The 23,674-nt window shown below is 49.2% G+C and overlaps 1 protein-coding gene across 1 annotated transcript in view; it reads right to left on the bottom strand.

The window, feature by feature from the left end:
- NAA15 (N-alpha-acetyltransferase 15, NatA auxiliary subunit) overlaps positions 1-23,674 on the bottom strand; it is a 761,793-nt gene that overhangs the window by 228,573 nt on the left and 509,546 nt on the right. The window contains exon 13 of the mRNA XM_069242270.1: positions 2,291-2,419. Coding sequence (XP_069098371.1) covers positions 2,291-2,419 — 129 coding nt within the window. The remainder of the gene's footprint in view (positions 1-2,290; positions 2,420-23,674) is intronic.

Genomic DNA, 23,674 nt, shown 5'->3' with positions numbered 1-23,674 from the left:
GCAGAACTAGGTGGTGTAGAGGGTTGTGGTGGTGCTGTATATGTGTGAGACCTACAAGTAGGAGGTTGGTTCGACTGCTGACCTTTTTCAACCTTTGTTCAAGATTGGAATAACTTACAGCTCTTCTGAAATCAGCTAATCAAAAGCAAGCCTTCTTTTATTTGGTTCCTGAAGTGACGGTGAGCTCTCTGGGGTGTTGGGTGGAGGAGGTTTCCCAGTTGAAGGGTGGATGAATATCATGTGCTGCATGACATTGTGGACTTCAGAAAGCTTGAAAATGAGGGGGCCACGTCCAAGTCCTATTTCAGCACCAAGTGTAGAGTTAGTTTTAAAGACTGCTTGGAAGCAGCTGTATGTCAGAGGTTCAGAATCAAACAGACAATTCTGACAGCCAAGGCTCAGGGCCATTCCTGGTACTAAGAGTCTCTGGTGGTAAGGAGAGCTCACAGCTTGGAACCAGACCCAAGGCATGGTGCCTCTTATGACTTGCCTTACAGCTGTATTACAAACTTCCTCAAAAGAGAATCATGGGAAAAGTCATCAGAGGACAGATCTGTACTGACTGGATGCTCGAAGACCCTGACTCGTCTCCTTCGGCACTGATGAGGTCACTGGAAACAAGTATATTCGGTATACCTGGGGATCAATGGCGCTGCATCTTGTGGTGTGCCCATCTTGTGTTGATACCCAATGGTTCTCCTGCATTTTAACACCTTGCACTTAGCAAGTGGCTCCATACATTCAGGAGGCAAGCCAAGATAGCACATGCAACGATGGTCACCAAGGGTAAATCCGGGCACAACTTGAAAGGCATTCTCTCCCTATTCTAATGGTCATTCCAAATACACTATTGCTTTTCCTCTAAAATATGGGACTCAACATGGTTCAATGCAGAGTCCATTCCCACTCACTGCATTGGTATTCTTTTCTTTCGTTGCTAGAAACTATCATCTTGCACCGAAGGTCCAGTCCAACAACGTTGTTGGTCCCAGAGCTGGCACCGGAACATTCAAACTCGATGGCGTAAAAAACACCCGGAGATGGAGTCTGTGTCCTTGTGCACTGAGCACTAATGGAGTGGAAAATTTCTTCGAACAAAAATGTTTTAAAAGTCTATGCTGAACACTATATGGCGGGAGTATGCAGAGCATGTTCATCTACTGCCACACATTCTACAGGAGTCCAAAAACTGCCAAAGCTATGGCACATGAACTCCTTACTGGTGCCAACCTTTAAAACCAGCAGAACATCAGATGGTTTTTCAGACTTAAACTGCATATCTGACCATTCAAGTGGCACATCTGGTCATTAATGAGGTACACCTTCAAATCTGTCCTCAAAATGAGTTATGTATTTCTGAAACATTATTTTACACTGTGGCAACAATTAGTTCAACCCTCGAGGCCCCTCGTGATTCACGATGGAATCAAGTCTTCACAACAAATTGGGAAATTCTCAGTGGTGTACAGCATCTCGCAGCTGCATTATTATGTATGCTAGAACAAGTTTGCATCTCAAGAAGACGTCTCCACACTGTGAGGCAAAAGGTTGACAATCTCCTTAGTGAGGTATTCAGGGCTTTTAAACTTGGGCCATTCTGATGTCTATACCACTTCGTCCAACATTTAAGGCCAGAAGGAGCATGTTATTCAAAGCCGGAAAGAGAAGTCAGAGTACAATCAAGGGAAAGTTGTTAAGATCCTGGGCATTGCAGTTGCACTTCTGCTGAGAACTGTAATTGGCACAAGCTCCATTTGAATTTAAGGGATTAAAGAAAAATAATTCCTAGTACAAAAAATTACAAATTATGTGGAATAAGTCAGTGAGATGTGAATGAAGTCCATTCCAAAGCATAAGCTAAGTATGGTACAGGGAGAACATGAACCAGAAGTGGCCTCTAAATTTTTTTATCCTATAATGTTTGCTGTGCAAAACATTTCCCTTGAATGCACCAAGGATACTCCATACATCAGAAGGGCTAACGAATGAAAGGAGAAGCACAAAAAAATTAAAAAACTACATAAAGAAAAAAAATCACACAATCTGGAATCCTAACCTGGCAAAACAAGAAATAAGATACATTTCTTTTGCACTAATTCCACATTTGAGCCAAATTAGGCAATGTTAATACAAGTGTAAAATACAGGCATTATTGACAATTGAAACAAGTAATAGTTCTCACTATGGATATCAACTTTAAAAACATGCATTATGTTTAGGAGAAGAACACATAGCAGTATTGAAAGACATTAAATGCTCCTTGATTTAAAAGATTCAACTGGATACATACTCTCTCAATTTCATGGCATTTTTTTAGGGCATCTCCAAATTTATTCATGGATTTGTAAGCTTGAGCACACTCTGTCTGGAACCACATACACTGCATTTCATTCAGATTTTCTACAGCAGAGGTTCCTTCCTGTAAAACACAAAGAAAAATAAAGTGAAGAGTCAATAGTAAAAATCGAATTTCAAACAAAATGCAGTAATGAACACGTTACTTACCTTTGGTTAGGAATTATTCTAGTTGCAGATTCCTTACCTTAGATCTTCCCCTAGGTGTCAGTCTGGATCTGGAGATTTTTCTCGAGCAGTACACCTGCACGCCATCAGGTGGCGTAGGTCGACTCACTGTCCGTCGTTGGCATTATGATCATCCGGATATGACCTCGCGGGTCATATACAGGCACTACCCAGGTGCACTGATGTCAGTTTCTTGTCATGACTTTCCAAACCAGAAGCGCGGAGCCATGAAGAACACTAACCCTGCTGTGGCACTGAAAGGGAATTCCCTCTTCCTAGTAATCAGCTTCTCAGAGTGGCGAGGATGGGTGGGTCGAAAAAGAATCTGCAAATAGAATATGTCTACCAGATAATTTGTTACCGGAGATAGAGACTTCTAGTTGCAGATTTCTTACCTTAGCATAGATACTGAAGCAATACCAAACCCAGATGAGGGCCTGGGAACCAAGATCATACTATTACGTCCTGCAGGACAGAGCGGGCAAACTACCCTTCCCTATGGACCTGGGTGTCCAGGCAGCAGTGCTTGGTAAACGTATGCAGAGATGTTCACGTTGCTGCCTAACAACTGTCCAGGACTGGAACTCTACTGCTGATGAAGTGGCTGCAGCTGTTGCTCAGGTGGAGTGAGCAAGTAAATCCTCTCCAGGATTGCTTCTTAGCCAAAGTGTAGATCTAGAGATGGTTCTTTTCTGCACTGCCCAACCTCTCTTCACACCCACATAACCCACAAAGAGTGGATCATACACCCAGAACTCTTTGGTACAATCAAGATAGAATGTCAATGCTCTTTTTGGGTCCAGGCAGTGGAGACTCTCCTCCTCTTTAGAAGTATGTGGGGGTACATAAAAAGTAGGCAAGGTAATGGATTAGCCTACATGAAAGGGTGTGACCACTTTAGGTGGAAAGGAAGCCCTGGTACGAAGCACCGCCTTGTAAGCATGGATAGAAATGAAAGGTGACTTTGAGGTAAGAGTCTGCAGATCACTCACTACTGGCAGAAGTGGTGGATACAAGGAAGTCTGTCTTCAGAGTAAGAAGCCAAAGTGGACAGCTATGAAGTGACTCGAAAGGAGCACACATCAAGAAAGTAAGAACTAAGTCCAAATCCTAAAGGGGCAATATGAACGGAGAAGGAGAAAACATGTGGGTAAGACCTTTGAGGAATTTACCAACAATCATAGATTTAAACAAGCAGTGTTGATCAGGTAATCTGAGGAATGCCGAAATGGCAGATCAGTAACCTTTGAGAGTGCCCAGAGCGGAGTCTTGCTCGGCTAAGGAAGAAACAAACAGAAGGACCTCAGATAGAAGGGCAGGGCGGAGATCAACAGACCTGTCGGTGCACCATGCCACAAATTTGTTCCATCGATAGGCATACACCATTTTGGTGGAGGGACGCCTGGTTGCCAAGCTAACATTGCAGACTTCGGGCAGATGGTCAAAAGCTGCCTATTGCTGCCGCTCAATCTCCACATATGAAGGAGGAGACTGGACAAGCTTGGGTGGAGAACAGTCACCTGCTGCTGCGACAGAAGATCCTCCCGAAGAGGCAGTCTGAGTGGAGGATCGATAGTAATGTTCAAATCAATGGATACCATACTCTTTGTGCCAAGTCCAAAGCCACAAGAATGACTTGGGCCCAGTCACTCTTGATCTTCTTGAGAACTCTGGGCAGAAGCGGTATGGACGGAAAGCTGTAGAGGAGGCCTGTGTTCCACTTGAGATGAAAAGTGTTGCAAAGTGCAGCCTTGGAAACTGGAGAGGACATTGTGCATTCTCTGCAGAGGCGTAAATATCTAACCAAGGCTCTCCCCACTGCTGAAAGAGACCGTGAGCCATCTCCAGATGGAGACACCATTTGTAATTGACCAGGCATTGAGAGATGAGTTTGTCTGCTCTGGCGTTCAGAGTACCTGCCAGATGTTGAACTGCCAGGGATATGCCTGGATATGCCAGCCATGTCCAGAGGCGCCGACAATGGGTCCACGTCCCCACCCCACCCTGCTTGTTACAGTACAACATGCGGTGGTGTTGCCTGTGAACACCTGCACCACTTTCCCTTTGAGAGAGGGAAAGAATGCCTTCAATGCTATCCTGGTCACTCTGAGCTCCAAAAGATTGATATGGAGCCCAGACTCTTCTGATCTCCGCCTCTCCCATGTAGCTTCCCCATCCCAGAAGTGACATCTGTCACTACTGTCAAATATGGTTGGGGAAGAGGTAGGGATCTGCCTATGACCCAATTGGGGTTCAAAAGCCACCACTGCAGATCTTGTGCAGATCCCTCTGAGATCTGGACCATGCTAGAGAGACTCCACTGATTCTGTGCCTCCTGGAACTTCAGGTCCCACTTGTAGGAAGTTGGCTCTGTATGCACTATTTCAAAGTAAGGAATAGTATGCACAGAGTCCAAGGGTTCCCCTTAGAGGTAAGATAGTGGCAAAAAGAGATAATTCTAATGCTCTATTTTGTGGTAGTGTGGTCGAGCAGTAGGCTTATCAAAGGAGTAGTGTTAAGCATTTGTTGTACACACAGGCAATAAATGAGGAACACACACTCAGACAATTCCAGGCCAATAGGTTTTTGTATAGAAAAATATATTTTCTTAAGTTTATTTTAAGAACCACAGGCTCAAATTTTACATGTAATACTTTAAATGAAAGGTATTGCAGCTAGGTACTTTAGGAACTTTGAATAATCAAAATAGCATATACAGTCTTCACATGAATCACATATAGCTATTTTAAAACTAGACACAGTGCAATTTTCAACAGTTCCTGGGGGGAGTAAGAGTTTGTTAGTTTTTGCAGGTAAGTAAACCACCTACGGGGTTCAAGTTTAGGTCCAAGGTAGCCCACCGTTGGGGGTTCAGAGCAACCTCAAAGTTACTACACCAGCAGCTCAGGGCCGGTCAGGAGCAGAGGTCAAAGTGGTGCCCAAAACGCATAGGCTTCAATTATGAAGGGGGTGCCCCGGTTCCAGTCTGCAAGCAGGTAAGTACCCGCGTCTTCGGAGGGAAGACCAGGGGGGTTTTGTAGGGCACCGGGGGGGGGGACACAAGTTAGCACAGAAAGTACACCCTCCGCAGCACGGGCGGCCGGGTGCAGTGTGCAAACACACGTCGGGTTTTCAATGGAAATCAATGGGAGACCGAGGGGTCTCTTCAGCGATGCAGGCAGGCAAGGGGAGGGTGGGGCTCCTCGGGGTAGCCACCACCTGGGCAAGGGAGAGGGCCTCCTGGGGGTCACTCCTGCACTGGAGTTCTGATCTTTCAGGTCCTTAGGGGCTGCGGGAGCAGAGTCAGGCAGTCGCGGTCAGGGGGAGCCTCGGGATTCCCTCTACAGGCGTCGCCGTGGGGGCTCAGGGGGGGCAACTCTGGCTACTCATGGTCTTGCAGTCGCCGGGGAGTCCTCCCTGAAGTGTTGTTTCTCCACAAGTCGAGCTGGGGGTGTCGGGTGCAGAGTAGCAAGTCTCACGCTTCCGGCGGGAAACGCAGTTGTTTTGAAGTTGCTCCTTTGAAACAAAGTTGCAGTCTTTGGTGAACAGAGCCGCTGTCCTCCGGAGTTTCCTAGTCCTTCTAGAGCATGGCAGTCCTCTGAGGATTCAGAGGTCGCTGGTCCCTGGGGAAAGCGTCGCTGGAGCAGTGTCTTTAGAAGGGGGGGGGGGGGGGGGGGGGGGGGATGCAGGCCGGTAGAGCTGGGGCCAAAGCAGTTGGCGTCTCCGTCTTCTCTGCAGGGTTTTTCATCTTAGCAGTCCTCTTCTTCTTAGGTTGCACGAACCTGAGTTCCTAGGTTATGGGGAGCCCTTAAATACTAAATTTAAGGGCGTGCTTAGGTCTGGGGGGTTAGTAGCCAATGGCTACTAGCCCTGAGGGTGGGTACACCCTCTTTGTGCCTCCTCCCACGGGGAGGGGGTCACATTCCTATCCCTATTGGGGGAATCCTCCTTCTACAAGATGGAGGATTTCCAAAAGTCAGAGTCACCTCCGCTTGGGACACCTTAGGGGCTGTCCTGAATGGCCAGTGACGACTCCTTGTTTTTCTCATTATCTCCTCCGGCCTTGCCACCAAAAGTGGGGCCGTGGCCGGAGGGGGCGGGCAACTCCACTGGCTGGAGTGCCCTGTGGTGCTGTAACAAAGGGGGTGAGCCTTTGAGGCTCACCGCCAGGTGTTACAGTTCCTGCTGGGGAGGTGTGAAGCACCTCCACCCAGTACAGGCTTTGTTACTAGCCACAGAGTGACAAAGGCACTCTCCCCATGTGGCCAGCAACATGTCTCGAGTGTGGCAGGCTGCTAAAACCAGTCAGCCTACACGGGTAGTTGGTTAAGGTTTCAGGGGGCACCTCTAAGGTGCCCTCTGGGGTGTATGTTGCAATAAAATGTGCACTGGCATCAGTGTGAATTTATTGTGCTGAGAAGTTTGATACCAAACTTCCCAGTTTTCAGTGTAGCCAATATGGTGCTGTGGAGTTCGTGTTTGACAGACTCCCAGACCATATACTCTTATGGCTACCCTGCACTTACAATGTCTAAGGTTTTGCTTAGACACCTTAGGGGCACAGTGCTCATGCACTGGTGCCCTCACCTATGGTATAGTGCACTCTGCCTTAGGGCTGTAAGGCCTGCTAGAGGGGTGAATTATCTATACTGCATAGGCAGTGTGAGGTTGGCATGGCACCCTGAGGGGAGTGCCATGTCGACTAGAGTGCCATGCCGACTTACTCGTTTTGTCCTCACCAGCACACACAAGCTGGCAAGCAGTGTGTCTGTGCTGAGTGAGGGGTCCCCAGGGTGGCATAAGATATGCTGCAGCCCTTAGAGACCTTCCCTGGCATCAGGGCCCTTGGTACCAGAGGTACCAGTTACAAGGGACTTACCTGGATGCCAGGGTGTGCCAATTGTGTAAACAAAAGTACAGGTTAGGGAAAGAACACTGGTGCTGGGGCCTGGTTAGCAGGCCTCAGCACACTTTCAAATCAAAACTTAGCATCAGCAAAGGCAAAAATTCAGGAGGTAACCATGCCAAGGAGGCATTTCCTTACACCACTGCAGAGCCCGCATAAGCCATCTGGCATGGGTCACCAGCAGAATGCAGAAGGCCATGAGGCCCAGCACCCTCAGAGTGATTCTCACTGAAATCCAGGATAGAGGCTGAAACATCGATATAAGTCTAAATATTCTGGGCTCCGCTTGGTAGGATAAGCCCAAAATTGCAGTGTCCACAACAGTTCTGATGAAAGGGAGTGCCTGAAAGGGAGTCAGGACTTCAGCATGTTTATAGTGAACCCTGGCAAATGCAGGAGGTTCGCCATAGTCTGGAGGCAGGAGACGACAGCCTGGGGCGAGCTGGCCTTCAAGAGCCAGTTGTCGAGGTAGGAGAAGACAGAAATCCTGCGCAGATGAGTTGCGACCACCAGCATCCCTTTGATTAACACTAGAGGGGCGCTGATAAGGCCAAAGGGGAGCACAGTAAACTGAATATGCTTGTGACCTACTATGAACCGCGAGTAACATCTGTGGGCAGGCAGGACAGGAAGATGAAAATATACATCCTGCAAGTCAAAAGCTACCATCCAGTCTCCTGGGTCCACAGCAGCTAGCACCTGAGCCAGAGTGAACATCTTGAATTTCTCCTTTTTGAGGAAGATATTGAGGGGCCGGGGATCTAGGAAAGGGTGGGGTCCCTTATCCTTTTTGGGCGTCAGAAAGTAGCGGGAATAACAACCACAACTAACTTCTGGCACAGGGACACTGACTCCCCTGGCCAAGAATCAAATCAAATCATTAACATTTATAAAGCGCGCTACTCACCCGTGCGGGTCTCAAGGCGCTAGGGGAAAAAGGGGAGGTTATCGCTGCTCGAACAGCCAGGTCTTTAGGAGTCTCCGGAAAGCGGAGTGGTCCTGGGTGGTCCTGAGGCTGGTGGGGAGGGAGTTCCAGGTCTTGGCCGCCAGGAAGGAGAAAGATCTCCCACCCGCCGTGGAGCGGTGGATGCGAGGGACAGCAGCGAGTGCGAGGCCAGAGGAGCGGAGGCGGCGGGTGGGGACGTAGAAGCTGAGGCGTCTGTTGAGGTATTCCGGTCCCTTGTCGTGGAGGGCTTTGTGTGCATGGGTGAGAAGTCGGAAGGTGATCCTTTTGCTGACTGGGAGCCAGTGCAGGTGTCTCAGGAGTGCGGAGATGTGGCTGCTGCGGGGTATGTCGAGGATGAGGCGGGCCGAGGCGTTTTGAATGCGTTGCAGGCGATTTTGGAGTTTGGCTGTGGTCCCGGCGTAGAGGGTGTTGCCGTAGTCCAGGCGGCTCGTGACGAGGGCGTGGGTCACGGTTTTTCTGGTGTCGGCGGGGATCCAGCGGAAGATCTTGCGGAGCATGTGGAGGGTGAGGAAGCAGGCGGAGGACACGGCGTTGACTTGCTTGGTCATGGTGAGAAGAGGGTCCAAGATGAAGCCGAGGTTGCGGGCGTGGTCTGTGGGGGTCGGTGCGGTGCCGATGGCTGTGGGCCACCAGGAGTCGTCCCAGGCGGACGGGGTGTTGTCGAGGATGAGGACTTCCGTTTTTTCCAGAGTTCAGCTTTAGGCGGCTGAGCCTCATCCAATCTGCGACGTCCTTCATACCCTCTTGTAGGTTTGTGTTGGCGCTGGCGGGGTCCTTGGTGAGGGAGAGTATAAGTTGCGTGTCGTCGGCGTAGGAGGTGATGATGATGATGATGTCGTGCTTGCGTACGATGTTGGCGAGGGGGCTCATGTAGACATTGAAGAGTGTCGGGCTGAGTGATGAGCCTTGGGGTACGCCGCAGATGATCTCGGTGGGTTCGGAGCGAAACGGAGGGAGGTAAACTCTTTGGGAACGGTTTGAGAGGAAGGAGGCGATCCAGTCCAGGGCCTGGGCTTGGATTCCGGTGGAGCGGAGGCGGGTGATTAGGGTGCGGTGACAGGCGGTGTCAAAGAAAGCCGTAACCTCTTCACAGAGAAGGCAGCCGCAAAGCCCTGGGACAGAGCCATAGCCCGGGACTCCATAAAGCACTTGAGTGCCGAGTTTGCTTTGTCTCTGAAGAGAAAGGTGCCATCGAAGGGCATGTCCATGAGTGTAGCATGGACATCCCCCGAAATGCTAACCATCCGCAACCAGGCAAAGCACCTCAAGGCAACAGTCGATGCAACAAATGTGTCTAGTGAGTAGATCATAACCAGCCCACATCGGATTGTGAGCTTAAATACATCTCTCTCATCAGCAACAGCTTGGGGGGGGGGGGGTGGGGGGGGGCGGATGGCCCGGGCCTCCTCCGGGACCTGTGGCAGCACCTGCGCAACTGGGTCCCATAAGGTATGGGATTACCAACCCAAAAGGCATGCGGTGTTCACAGACCGCAATGCCAGACTGGTGGAAGGAAATGTTTTCTTTACAAGCTTGTCCAGTCTCTTGAATTCTCTATCTGGAAGTGCGGAAGAGAAAGTGCCCGAGGATGTAGAGGTTTCGATGACCAAGTTCTCAGGGATGTGGCCTATGGTGGCGGGTGATTGTCCTTTTTACAGGAGCCTCTGTGCTGGGTTTGGACGAAGTCCCCAGCAGGACATCAGTGAAGGCCTCATTGAAGGGCAATAGGGGTTCTGAAGAAGCTACCCCCAGACTGAAGCACTTCAGTCAGGAGGTAGATCCTGACAGCCACATAAGGCAGCTAAAGACCTAGGACCTCGGCCACTCTCCTCACCACCATTAAGTAGGACACCTCCTCCTCGGTAGCCACAGTAGGGAGAGAAAGCAGGCCAGCATCTGGGGAGGCATCTAAACCACTGGCTTCGTGTTTTAGTCCCGAGTTCAGTTCATGGGATCCTCAAGGTGGTATTCTAAAGGGTCCAGCGACCCCTTCATACTCACCCTGAATCCGTACCCATAAGAATAAGGGTCAGGGTCCAACTTGGGGAGCAAGGCCCCCGTTGAAGCCTGAATCGGTGTCGAGCAATGCCGGTCCAGCTTCGTGTCAGTTGGTTAACAGTATGGGCCCCAGTGACGTCAGGAGCATCAATGGCTGCACCAGCATCAGGGAAAGTCGCAGGGGCACGACCAACGCCAGTACAGATCCCTGGCAGGCCTCCAGAGCCGAGGCCGAAGCAGTTAGTGTGGAACCCAAAGGGGCCCCTGCCAACCCCGCAGGGCCCAAAGGCGCTCCAGCATGTGGTGCGGAGGCGACCCAGAAGTATGCCCGAGGCCTAGAGTGACGATGCTCCATTTCCTGCGTTGCATCAGCTGACCGATGGGGTGAAGTCTGAGAACATTTGCATTTCTTCTTCTTATGCTTACCCGAATAGTCGACAAATGTGAATGGGACGAGGAAGAGTGCAGGCTACACAAGGAGTTGGGTGACCTTCCTTTTGAACAAGACCAGGAGTGACGCAAAGCTGAACGCGGGGCTGCCATGAGCTTTAGGGACCACACTCCCTCAAAGCTTTCGGGTTCATGGCCCAGCACTCTGAGCATAACTTCAGGTCACGGTTTGCGCTACACACACCGAAGACACATGAGGTGCAGATCCGTAGGTAAGAATGATACAATTCCAGACCCAACCATTAGATGGCAGATTGCACAGCATGTGAATCCAGAAAAGGATTCATGAAGCAAAACCTTAGTTTGCACTGCAGGGACCACCCAGGTTGTCTGGCTTGTGGGATTAAGCTGATGCACTGGGTCCTGAGCCAAAGACACTTCCCAACCACCCTCAAGGAGACCCAGGACTGAGCCCGAAACATCAGGATAAAATCCTGAAGGACCTGGATACCCTGCAGCAGTGGAAAGTTTCTGAATGCAACCATATTCAGGATACTCCCCATGAAAGGAATCGTCTGCACAGAACTCAGGTTTGATTTAGCTCAATGAAGGACAATCCGAAATAGCCAGCTGTCTTCAGGAGGTGGCCTGTGACTGACTTCAGCAATCCAACCTTGAGCTGCAAGTCATCAAATTATGAAAATACATTAAGTCCTGACCTCTGAAGATGAGGCATGAATATCACCCTCACTTTCAGGAATACCCAAGGAGCCAAGGTCAGGCCTACAGGCAGGCCAGCAAATAGGAAGGGTTCTGGCTCCACCGGAGGGAAATGTCTTGCAGGGACGAGTACCACTTATCTTTCTTATCCTTATGGCGAGTTTTCAACTTAATGGAAGAGTGAGTGGGATATGGATATTTATTGGGACAAATTTCACAACAGAGATCAAGAACTTCCACATGACGTGAAGTGAGACCACTGTTTCAGACCTCTGTTTTCAAATGTAGGCAAAAATAAATCACTTTTCATATGAGGGGAGTTATCGCACAATTCCAGGTCTTGACTCAAGCCAATGTACCAGGATCCATGCCAGACAATGGCTTCCTGCACTCATGTCTGCTTGAATCCTGTCATTTTTGGCACAGTCCTCTTCCCGGTCACAATGTTTTTAAAACAGTTTAGAGTCCGACAACTCTGAATGTTGGGAGTGGAGCGAAGCATGCCAATAGTACCAATACAGAAATGTTGCCTTGATTTCATTCCTACCCCCCCACCCCCCAAGTTTAACAGTTGCCAATATCCTAAACCAGTGGTTCCCAACCTTTTGACTCCCGAGGACCCCCACTGAATCACTGTTTGTACAATTTAAATTTCAAGAATTAAAACAGTAATTTGCAAAAAATAAACAAACAAGAACCCACCAAACAAATACTTAAATTACTAAAGATATAATTATTTTATTTTGAAAATATGCACAAAAATCTAAAGATTTTAATGGGAAGGTTGATACTGCATGTAGGAAGTTGGCTCTGTATGTGCCATTTCAAAGTAAGAAATAGCATGCACAGAGTCCAAGGGTTCCCCTTAGAGGTAAGATAGTGGCAACAAGAGAATACTAATGCTGTATTTTGTGGTAGTGTGGTCGAGCAGTAGGCTTATCAAAGGAGTAGTGTTAAGCATTTGTTGTACATACACACAGGCAATAAATGAAGAAAACACACTTAGAGACAATTCCAGCCAATAGGTTTTTGTAAGGAAATGCCTCCTTGGCATGGTTACCCCCTGACTTTTTGCCTTTGCTGATGCTATGTTTTGAATTGAAAGTGTGCTGAGGCCTGCTAACCAGGCCCCAGCACCAGTGTTCTTTCCCTAACCTGTACTTTTGATTCCACAATTGGCACACCCTGGCATCCAGATAAGTCCCTTGTAACTGGTACCTCTGGTACCAAGGGCCCTGATGCCAGGGAAGGTCTCTGAGGGCTGCAGCATGTATTATGCCACCCTGGAGACCCCTCACTCAGCACAGACACACTGCTTACCAGCTTGTGTGTGCTAGTGAGAACAAAATGAGTAAGTCGACATGGCACTCCCCTCAGGGTGCCATGCCAGCCTCTCACTGCCTATGCAGTATAGGTAAGACACCCCTCTAGCAGGCCTTACAGCCCTAAGGCAGGGTGCACTATACCATAGGTGAGGGTACCAGTGCATGAGCACTGTGCCCCTACAGTGTCTAAGCAAAACCTTAGACATTGTAAGTGCAGGGTAGCCATAAGAGTATATGGTCTGGGAGTCTGTTTTACACGAACTCCACAGCACCATAACGGCTACACTGAAAACTGGGAAGTTTGGTATCAAACTTCTCAGCACAATAAATGCACACTGATGCCAGTGTACATTTTATTTTAAAATACACCACAGAGGGCACCTTAGAGGTGCCCCCTGAAACCTAACCATCTGTGTAGGCTGACTGGTTCCAGCAGCCTGCCACACTAGAGACATGTTGCTGGCCCCATGGGGAGAGTGCCTTTGTCACTCTGAGGCCAGTAACAAAGCCTGCTCTGGGTGGAGATGCTAACACCTCCCCCAGGCAAGAGCTGTAACACCTGGCGGTGAGCCTCAAAGGCTCACCCCTTTGTCACAGCACAGCAGGGCACTCCAGCTTAGTGGAGCTGCCCACCCCCTCCGGCCACGGCCCCCACTTTTGGCGGCAAGGCTGGAGGGAACAAAGAAAGCAACAAGGAGGAGTCACTCGCCAGTCAGGACAGCCCCTAAGGTGTCCTGAGCTGAAGTGACTAACTTTTAGAAATCCTCCATCTTGCAGATGGAGGATTCCCCCAATAGGATTAGGGATGTGACCCCCTCCCCTTGGGAGGAGGCACAAAGAGGGTGTACTCACCCTCCGGGCTAGTAGCCATTGGCTACTAACCCCCCAGACCTAAACACGCCCTTAAATTTAGTATTTAAGGGCTTCCCTAAACCTAGAAAAATAGATTCCTGCAACTACAAGAAGGACTGTCGAGCTGACAAACCCCTGCAGAGGAAGAACAGAAGACACCAACTGCCTTGGCCCCAGACTTACCGGCCTGTCTCCTGCCTTCCAAAGAACCCTGCTCCAGCTACGCTTTCCAAGGGACCAACGACCTCTGAATCCTCTGAGGACTGCCCTGCTTCGAAAAAGACAAGAAACTCCCAAGGACAGTGTAGGAAGTTGGCTCTGTATGTGCTATTTCAAAGTAAGGAATAGCATGCACAGAGTCCAAGGGTTCCCCTTAGAGGTAAAATAGTGGTAAAAATAGATAATACTAATGCTCTATTTTGTGGTAGTGTGGTCGAGCAATAGGCTTATCCAAGGAGTAGTGTTAAGCATTTGTTGTACATACACATAGACAATAAATGAGGTACACACACTCAGAGACAAATCCAGCCAATAGGTTTTTATATAGAAAAAATATCTTTTCTTAGTTTATTTTAAGAACCACAGGTTCAAATTCTACATGTAATATCTCATTCGAAAGGTATTGCAGGTAAGTACTTTAGGAACTTCAAATCATCAAAATTGCATGTATACTTTTCAAGTTATTCACAAATAGCTGTTTTAAAAGTGGACACTTAGTGCAATTTTCACAGTTCCTAGGGGAGGTAAGTATTTGTTAGGTTAACCAGGTAAGTAAGACACTTACAGGGCTTAGTTCTTGGTCCAAGGTAGCCCACCGTTGGGGGTTCAGAGCAACCCCAAAGTCACCACACCAGCAGCTCAGGGCCGGTCAGGTGCAGAGTTCAAAGTGGTGCCCAAAACACATAGGCTAGAATGGAGCGAAGGGGGCGCCCCGGTTCCGGTCTGCTTGCAGGTAAGTACCCGCGTCTTCGGAGGGCAGACCAGGGGGGTTTTGTAGGGCACCGGGGGGGACACAAGTCCACACAGAAATTTCACCCTCAGCAGCGCGGGGGCGGCCGGGTGCAGTGTCGAAACAAGCGTCGGGTTTGCAATGTTAGTCTATGAGAGATCTCGGGATCTCTTCAGCGCTGCAGGCAGGCAAGGGGGGGGTTCCTCGGGGAAACCTCCACTTGGGCAAGGGAGAGGGACTCCTGGGGGTCACTTCTCCAGTGAAAGTCCGGTCCTTCAGGTCCTGGGGGCTGCGGGTGCAGGGTCTCTCCCAGGCGTCGGGACTTTAGGTGCAAAGAGTCGCGGTCAGGGGAAGCCTCGGGATTCCCTCTGCAGGCGGCGCTGTGGGGGGCTCAGGGGGGACAGGTTTTGGTACTCACAGTATCAGAGTAGTCCTGGGGTCCCTCCTGAGGTGTCGGATCTCCACCAGCCGAGTCGGGGTCGCCGGGTGCAGTGTTGCAAGTCTCACGCCTCTTGCGGGGAGCTTGCAGGGTTCTTTAAAGCTGCTGGAAACAAAGTTGCAGCTTTTCTTGGAGCAGGTCCGCTGTCTTCGGGAGTTTCTTGTCTTTTCGAAGCAGGGGCAGTCCTCAGAGGATGTCGAGGTCGCTGGTCCCTTCGGAAGGCGTCGCTGGAGCAGGATCTTTGGAAGGCAGGAGACAGGCCGGTGAGTTTCTGGAGCCAAGGCAGTTGTCGTCTTCTGGTCTTCCTCTGCAGGGGTTTTCAGCTAGGCAGTCCTTCTTCTTGTAGTTGCAGGAATCTGATTTTCTAGGGTTCAGGGTAGCCCTTAAATACTAAATTTAAGGGCGTGTTTAGGTCTGGGGGGTTAGTAGCCAATGGCTACTAGCCCTGAGGGTGGGTACACCCTCTTTGTGCCTCCTCCCAAGGGGAGGGGGTCACAATCCTAACCCTATTGGGGGAATCCTCCATCTGCAAGATGGAGGATTTCTAAAAGTTAGAGTCACTTCAGCTCAGGACACCTTAGGGGCTGTCCTGACTGGCCAGCGACTCCTCCTTGTTTTTCTCATTATTTTCTCCGGCCTTGCCGCCAAAAGTGGGGCCTGGCCGGAGGGGGCGGGCAACTCCACTAGCTGGAGTGTCCTGCTGGGTTGGCACAAAGGAGGTGAGCCTTTGAGGCTCACCGCCAGGTGTGACAATTCCTGCCTGGGGGAGGTGTTAGCCTGCACTGGGTGGAGATGCTTTGTTACTGGCCTCAGAGTGACAAAGGCACTCTCCCCATGGGGCCAGCAACATGTCTCGGTTTGTGGCAGGCTGCTAAAACTAGTCAGCCTACACAGATAGTCGGTTAAGTTTCAGGGGGCACCTCTAAGGTGCCCTCTGGGGTGTATTTTACAATAAAATGTACACTGGCATCAGTGTGCATTTATTGTGCTGAGAAGTTTGATACCAAACTTCCCAGTTTTCAGTGTAGCCATTATGGTGTTGTGGAGTTCGTGTTTGACAAACTCCCAGACCATATACTCTTATGGCTACCCTGCACTTACAATGTCTAAGGTTTTGTTTAGACACTGTAGGGGTACCATGCTCATGCACTGGTACCCTCACCTATGGTATAGTGCACCCTGCCTTAGGGCTGTAAGGCCTGCTAGAGGGGTGTCCTACCTATACTGCATAGGCAGTGAGAGGCTGGCATGGCACCCTGAGGGGAGTGCCATGTCGACTTACTCGTTTTGTCCTCACTAGCACACACAAGCTGGCAAGCAGAGTGTCTGTGCTGAGTGAGAGGTCTCCAGGGTGGCATAAGACATGCTGCAGCCCTTAGAGACCTTCCTTGGCATCAGGGCCCTTGGTACTAGAAGTACCAGTTACAAGGGACTTATCTGGATGCCAGGGTCTGCCAATTGTGGATACAAAAGTACAGGTTAGGGAAAGAACACTGGTGCTGGGGCCTGGTTAGCAGGCCTCAGCACACTTTCAATTGTAAACATAGCATCAGCAAAGGCAAAAAGTCAGGGGGCAACCATGCCAAGGAGGCATTTCCTTACACAACCCCCCCCCAAACGAAAGAGGATGAGACTAACCTTTCCCAAGAGAGTCTTCATTTTCTAAGTGGAAGAACCTGGAAAGGCCATCTGCATTGGCATGGGCAGTCCCAGGTCTGTGTTCCACTAAAAAGTCCATTCCCTGTAGGGAGATGGACCACCTCAACAGTTTAGGATTTTCACCTTTCATTTGCATCAGCCATTTGAGAGGTCTGTGGTCAGTTTGAACTAGGAAGTGAGTCCCAAAGAGGTATGGTCTCAGCCTCTTCAGGGACCAAACCACAGCAAAGGCCTCCCTCTCAATGGCACTCCAACGCTGCTCCCTGGGGAGTAACCTCCTGCTAATGAAAGCAACAGGCTGGTCAAGGCCATCATCATTTGTTTGGGACAAAACTGCCCCTATCCCATGTTCAGAGGCATCTGTCTGCACAATGAACTGCTTAGAATAATCTGGAGCTTTTAGAACTGGTGCTGAGCACATTGCTTGTTTCAGGGTGTCAAAGGCCTGTTGGCATTCCACAGTCCAGTTCACTTTCTTGGGCATTTTCTTGGAGGTGAGTTCAGTGAGGGCTGTCACAATGGATCCATATCCCTTCACAAACCTCCTGTAATACCCAGTCAAGCCAAGGAATGCCCTGACTTGAGTCTGGGTTTTTGGAGCTACCCAGTCCAGAATAGTCTGGATCTTGGGTTGGAGTGGCTGAACTTGGCCTCCACCTACAAGGTGGCCCAAGTAAACCACAGTTCCCTGCCCTATCTGGCATTTGGATGCCTTGATAGAGAGGCCTGCAGATTGCAGAGCCTTCAAAACCTTCCTCAGGTGGACCAGGTGATCCTGCCAGGTGGAGCTAAAGACAGCAATATCATCAAGATAAGCTGTGCTAAAGGACTCCAAGCCAGCAAGGACTTGATTCACCAGCCTTTGGAAGGTGGCAGGGGCATTCTTTAAACCAAAGGGCATAACAGTAAACTGATAATGCCCATCAGGTGTGGAGAATGCTGTTTTCTCTTTTGCTCCAGGTGCCATTTTTATTTGCCAGTACCCTGCTGTTAAGTCAAAGGTACTTAAGAATTTGGCAGCACCTAATTTGTCTATGAGCTCATCAGCTCTTGGAATTGGATGGGCATCTGTCTTGGTGACAGAATTGAGCCCTCTGTAGTCCACACAAAACCTCATCTCTTTCTTTCCATCTTTGGTGTGAGGTTTGGGGACTAAGACCACTGGGCTAGCCCAGGGGCTGTCAGAGCGCTCAATTACTCCCAATTCCAGCATCTTGTGGACTTCCACCTTGATGCTTTCCTTAACATGGTCAGATTGTCTAAAGATTTTGTTCTTGACAGGCATGCTGTCTCCTGTGTCCACATCATGGGTACACAGGTGTGTCTGACCAGGGGTTAAGGAGAAGAGTTCAGGAAACTGTTGTAGAACTCTCCTACAATCAGCTTGCTGTTGGCCAGAGAGGGTGTCTGAGTAGATCACTCCATCTACTGTGCCATCTTTTGGGTCTGATGACAGAAGATCAGGGAGAGGTTCACTCTCTGCCTCCTGATCCTCATCTGTTACCATCAACAGATTGACATCAGCCCTGTCGTGGAAGAGCTTAAGGCGGTTTACATGGATCACCCTCTTGGGGCTCCTGCTTGTGCCCAGGTCCACCAGGTAGGTGACCTGACTCTTCCTTTCTAGTACTGGGTAAGGGCCACTCCATTTGTCCTGGAGTGCCCTGGGAGCCACAGGCTCCAGAACCCAGACTTTCTGCCCTGGTTGGAACTCAACCAGTGCAGCCTTTTGGTCATACCAAAACTTCTGGAGCTGTTGGCTGGCCTCAAGGTTTTTGGTTGCCTTTTCCATGTACTCTGCCATTCTAGAGCGAAGGCCAAGTACATAGTCCACTATGTCCTGTTTAGGCTCATGGAGAGGTCTCTCCCAGCCTTCTTTAACAAGGGCAAGTGGTCCCCTTACAGGATGACCAAACAGAAGTTCAAAGGGTGAGAACCCTACTCCCTTCTGTGGTACCTCCCTGTAAGCGAAAAGCAGACATGGCAGGAGGACATCCCATCTCCTTTTGAGTTTTTCTGGGAGCCCCATGATCATGCCCTTTAATGTCTTGTTGAATCTCTCAACTAAGCCATTAGTTTGTGGATGGTAAGGTGTAGTGAATTTATAAGTCACTCCACACTCATTCCACATGTGCTTTAGGTATGCTGACATGAAGTTGGTACCTCTGTCAGACACCACCTCCTTAGGGAAACCCACTCTGGTAAAGATACCAATGAGGGCCTTGGCTACTGCAGGGGCAGTAGTCGACCTAAGGGGAATAGCTTCAGGATACCTGGTAGCATGATCCACTACTACCAGGATATACATATTTCCTGAGGCTGTGGGAGGTTCTAGTGGACCAACTATGTCCACACCCACTCTTTCAAAGGGCACCCCCACCACTGGAAGTGGAATGAGGGGGGCCTTTGGATGCCCACCTGTCTTACCACTGGCTTGACAGGTGGGGCAGGAGAGGCAAAACTCCTTAACCATGTTGGACATATTGGGCCAGTAGAAGTGGTTGACTAACCTCTCCCACGTCTTGGTTTGTCCCAAATGTCCAGCAAGGGGAATGTCATGGGCCAATGTTAGGATGAACTTCCTGAACAGCTGAGGCACTACCACTCTCCTAGTGGCACCAGGTTTGGGGTCTCTGGCCTCAGTGTACAGGAGTCCATCTTCCCAATAGACCCTATGTGTTCCATTTTTCTTGCCTTTGGACTCTTCAGCAGCTTGCTGCTTAAGACCTTCAAGAGAGGGACAGGTTTCTTGTCCCTTACACAGCTCTTCCCTTGAGGGTCCCCCTGGGCCTAAGAGCTCAACCTGGTAAGGTTCAAGCTCCAAAGGCTCAGTTCCCTCAGAGGGCAGAACTTCTTCCTGAGAAGAGAGGTTCCCTTTCTTTTGCTGTGTTGCAGTTGGTTTCCCAACTGACTTTCCTGTTCTCTTGGTAGGCTGGGCCATTTTTCCAGACTCCAGCTCTACTTTTTCACCCTGTGCCTTGCATTGTGCTCTTGTTTTCACACACACCAGTTCAGGGATACCCAGCATTGCTGCATGGGTTTTTAGTTCTACCTCAGCCCATGCTGAGGACTCCAGGTCATTTCCAAGCAGACAGTCCACTGGGATATTTGAGGAGACCACCACCTGTTTCAGGCCATTGACCCCTCCCCATTCTAAAGTAACCATTGCCATGGGATGTACTTTTCTCTGATTGTCAGCGTTGGTGACTGTGTAAGTTTTTCCAGTCAGGTATTGGCCAGGGGAAACCAGTTTCTCTGTCACCATGGTGACACTGGCACCTGTATCCCTCAGACCCTCTATTCTAGTCCCATTAATCAAGAGTTGCTGTCTGTATTTTTGCATGTTAGGCGGCCAGACAGCTAGTGTGGCTAAATCCACCCCACCCTCAGAAACTAGAGTAGCTTCAGTGTGGACCCTGATTTGCTCTGGGCACACTGTTGATCCCACTTGGAGACTAGCCATACCAGTGTTACCTGGATGGGAGTTTGGAGTGGAACCTTTCTTGGGACAGGCCTTGTCTCCAGTTTGGTGTCCATGCTGTTTACAGCTATGACACCAGGCCTTTTTGGGATCAAAGTTTTTACCCTTGTACCCATTGTTTTGTGAAGAGGCTCTGGGCCCACCCTCCTGTGCAGGTTTTTGGGGGCCTGTAGAAGACTCTTTACTATTTTTAGTTTTGGTTGTCTCATCACCCTTCCCCTGGGGAGTCTTTGTGACCCCTTTCTTTTGGTCACCCCCTGTTGAAGTCTTGGACACCCTTGTCTTGACCCAATGGTCCGCCTTCTTTCCCAATTCTTGGGGAGAAATTGGTCCTAGGTCTACCAGATGCTGATGCAGTTTATCATTGAAACAATTACTTAACAGGTGTTCTTTCACAAATAAATTGTACAGCCCATCATAATTACTTACACCACTGCCTTGAATCCAACCATCTAGTGTTTTCACTGAGTAGTCAACAAAGTCAACCCAGGTCTGGCTCGAGGATTTTTGAGCCCCCCTGAACCTAATCCTGTACTCCTCAGTGGAGAATCCAAAGCCCTCAATCAGGGTACCCTTCATGAGGTCATAAGATTCTGCATCTTTTCCAGAGAGTGTGAGGAGTCTATCCCTACACTTTCCAGTGAACATTTCCCAAAGGAGAGCACCCCAGTGAGATCTGTTCACTTTTCTGGTTACACAAGCCCTCTCAAAAGCTGTGAACCACTTGGTGATGTCATCACCATCTTCAAATTTTGTCACAATCCCTTTGGGGATTTTTAACATGTCAGGAGAATCTCTGACCCTATTTATATTGCTGCCACCATTGATGGGTCCTAGGCCCATCTCTTGTCTTTCCCTTTCTATGGCTAGGAGCTGTCTCTCTAAAGCCAATCTTTTGGCCATCCTGGCTAACAGGAGGTCATCTTCACTGAGAGCATCCTCAGTGATTTCAGAAATGTGGGACCCTCCTGTGAGGGACTCACTATTTCTGACTAACACAGTTGGAGACAGGACTTGAGGGGTCCTGTTCTCCCTATTTAGGACTGGAGGAGGGACATTGGCCTCCAAGTCACTAATTTCTTCCTCTGTGAGGTCATCATCAGAGGGGTTGGCTTTTTCAAACTCTGCCAACAGCTCCTGGAGCTGAATTTTGGTAGGTCTTGAGCCAATGGTTATTTTTTTGATATTACAGAGAGACCTTAGCTCCCTCATCTTAAGATGGAGGTAAGGTGTGGTGTCGAGTTCCACCACATTCATCTCTGTATCAGACATTATTTTGCTAAGAGTTGGAAGACTTTTTAAAGAATCTAAAACTGTTTCTAGAATCTAATTTCAAACTTTTAACAAACTTTTAAACTCTAAAAGACAATGCTAAACAGGGACTTAACACACAAGGCCCTAGCAGGACTTTTAAGAATTTAGAAAAATTTCAAATTGCAAAAATGAATTTCTAATGACAATTTTGGAATTTGTCGTGTGATCAGGTATTGGCTGAGTAGTCCAGCAAATGCAAAGTCTTGTATCCCACCGCTGATCCACCAATGTAGGAAGTTGGCTCTGTATGTGCTATTTCAAAGTAAGGAATAGCATGCACAGAGTCCAAGGGTTCCCCTTAGAGGTAAAATAGTGGTAAAAATAGATAATACTAATGCTCTATTTTGTGGTAGTGTGGTCGAGCAATAGGCTTATCCAAGGAGTAGTGTTAAGCATTTGTTGTACATACACATAGACAATAAATGAGGTACACACACTCAGAGACAAATCCAGCCAATAGGTTTTTATATAGAAAAAATATCTTTTCTTAGTTTATTTTAAGAACCACAGGTTCAAATTCTACATGTAATATCTCATTCGAAAGGTATTGCAGGTAAGTACTTTAGGAACTTCAAATCATCAAAATTGCATGTATACTTTTCAAGTTATTCACAAATAGCTGTTTTAAAAGTGGACACTTAGTGCAATTTTCACAGTTCCTAGGGGAGGTAAGTATTTGTTAGGTTAACCAGGTGTAAGGAAATGCCTCCTTGGCATGGTTGCCCCCTGACTTTTTGCCTTTGCTGATGCTATGTTTACAATTGAAAGTGTGCTGAGGCCTGCTAACCAGGCCCCAGCACCAGTGTTCTTTCCCTAACCTGTACTTTTGTATCCACAATTGGCAGACCCTGGCATCCAGATAAGTCCCTTGTAACTGGTACTTCTAGTACCAAGGGCCCTGATGCCAAGGAAGGTCTCTAAGGGATGCAGCATGTCTTATGCCACCCTGGAGACCTCTCACTCAGCACAGACACACTGCTTGCCAGCTTGTGTGTGCTAGTGAGGACAAAACGAGTAAGTCGACATGGCACTCCCCTCAGGGTGCCATGCCAGCCTCTCACTGCCTATGCAGTATAGGTAAGACACCCCTCTAGCAGGCCTTACAGCCCTAAGGCAGGGTGCACTATACCATAGGTGAGGGTACCAGTGCATGAGCATGGTACCCCTACAGTGTCTAAACAAAACCTTAGACATTGTAAGTGCAGGGTAGCCATAAGAGTATATGGTCTGGGAGTCTGTCAAACACGAACTCCACAGCACCATAATGGCTACACTGAAAACTGGGAAGTTTGGTATCAAACTTCTCAGCACAATAAATGCACACTGATGCCAGTGTACATTTTATTGTAAAATACACCACAGAGGGCACCTTAGAGGTGCCCCCTGAAACTTAACCGACTATCTGTGTAGGCTGACTAGTTCTAGCAGCCTGCCACAAACCGAGACATGTTGCTGGCCCCATGGGGAGAGTGCCTTTGTCACTCTGAGGCCAGTAACAAAGCCTGCACTGGGTGGAGATGCTAACCCCTCTCCCAGGCAGGAATTGTCACACCTGGCGGTGAGCCTCAAAGGCTCACCTCCTTTGTGCCAACCCAGCAGGACACTCCAGCTAGTGGAGTTGCCCGCCCCCTCCGGCCAGGCCCCACTTTTGGCGGCAAGGCCGGAGAAAATAATGAGAATAACAAGGAGGAGTCACTGGCCAGTCAGGACAGCCCCTAAGGTGTCCTGAGCTGAGGTGACTCTAACTTTTAGAAATCCTCCATCTTGCAGATGGAGGATTCCCCCAATAGGGTTAGGATTGTGACCCCCTCCCCTTGGGAGGAGGCACAAGGAGGGTGTACCCACCCTCAGGGCTAGTAGCCATTGGCTACTAACCCCCCAGACCTAAACACGCCCTTAAATTTAGTATTTAAGGGCTACCCTGAACCCTAGAAAATTAGATTCCTGCAACTACAAGAAGAAGGACTGCCCAGCTGAAAACCCCTGCAGCGGAAGACCAGAAGACGACAACTGCCTTGGCTCCAGAAACTCACCGGCCTGTCTCCTGCCTTCCAAAGATCCTGCTCCAGCGACGCCTTCCGAAGGGACCAGCGACCTCGACATCCTCTGAGGACTGCCCCTGCTTCGAAAAGACAAGAAACTCCCGAGGAC

This window comes from Pleurodeles waltl, chromosome 1_2 (genome assembly GCF_031143425.1).
Source record: "Pleurodeles waltl isolate 20211129_DDA chromosome 1_2, aPleWal1.hap1.20221129, whole genome shotgun sequence".
Lineage (NCBI taxonomy): Eukaryota > Metazoa > Chordata > Amphibia > Caudata > Salamandridae > Pleurodeles > Pleurodeles waltl.
The sequence above is the reverse complement of the archived record's forward strand: the minus strand, read 5'-3'. Positions and strand labels throughout refer to the sequence as shown.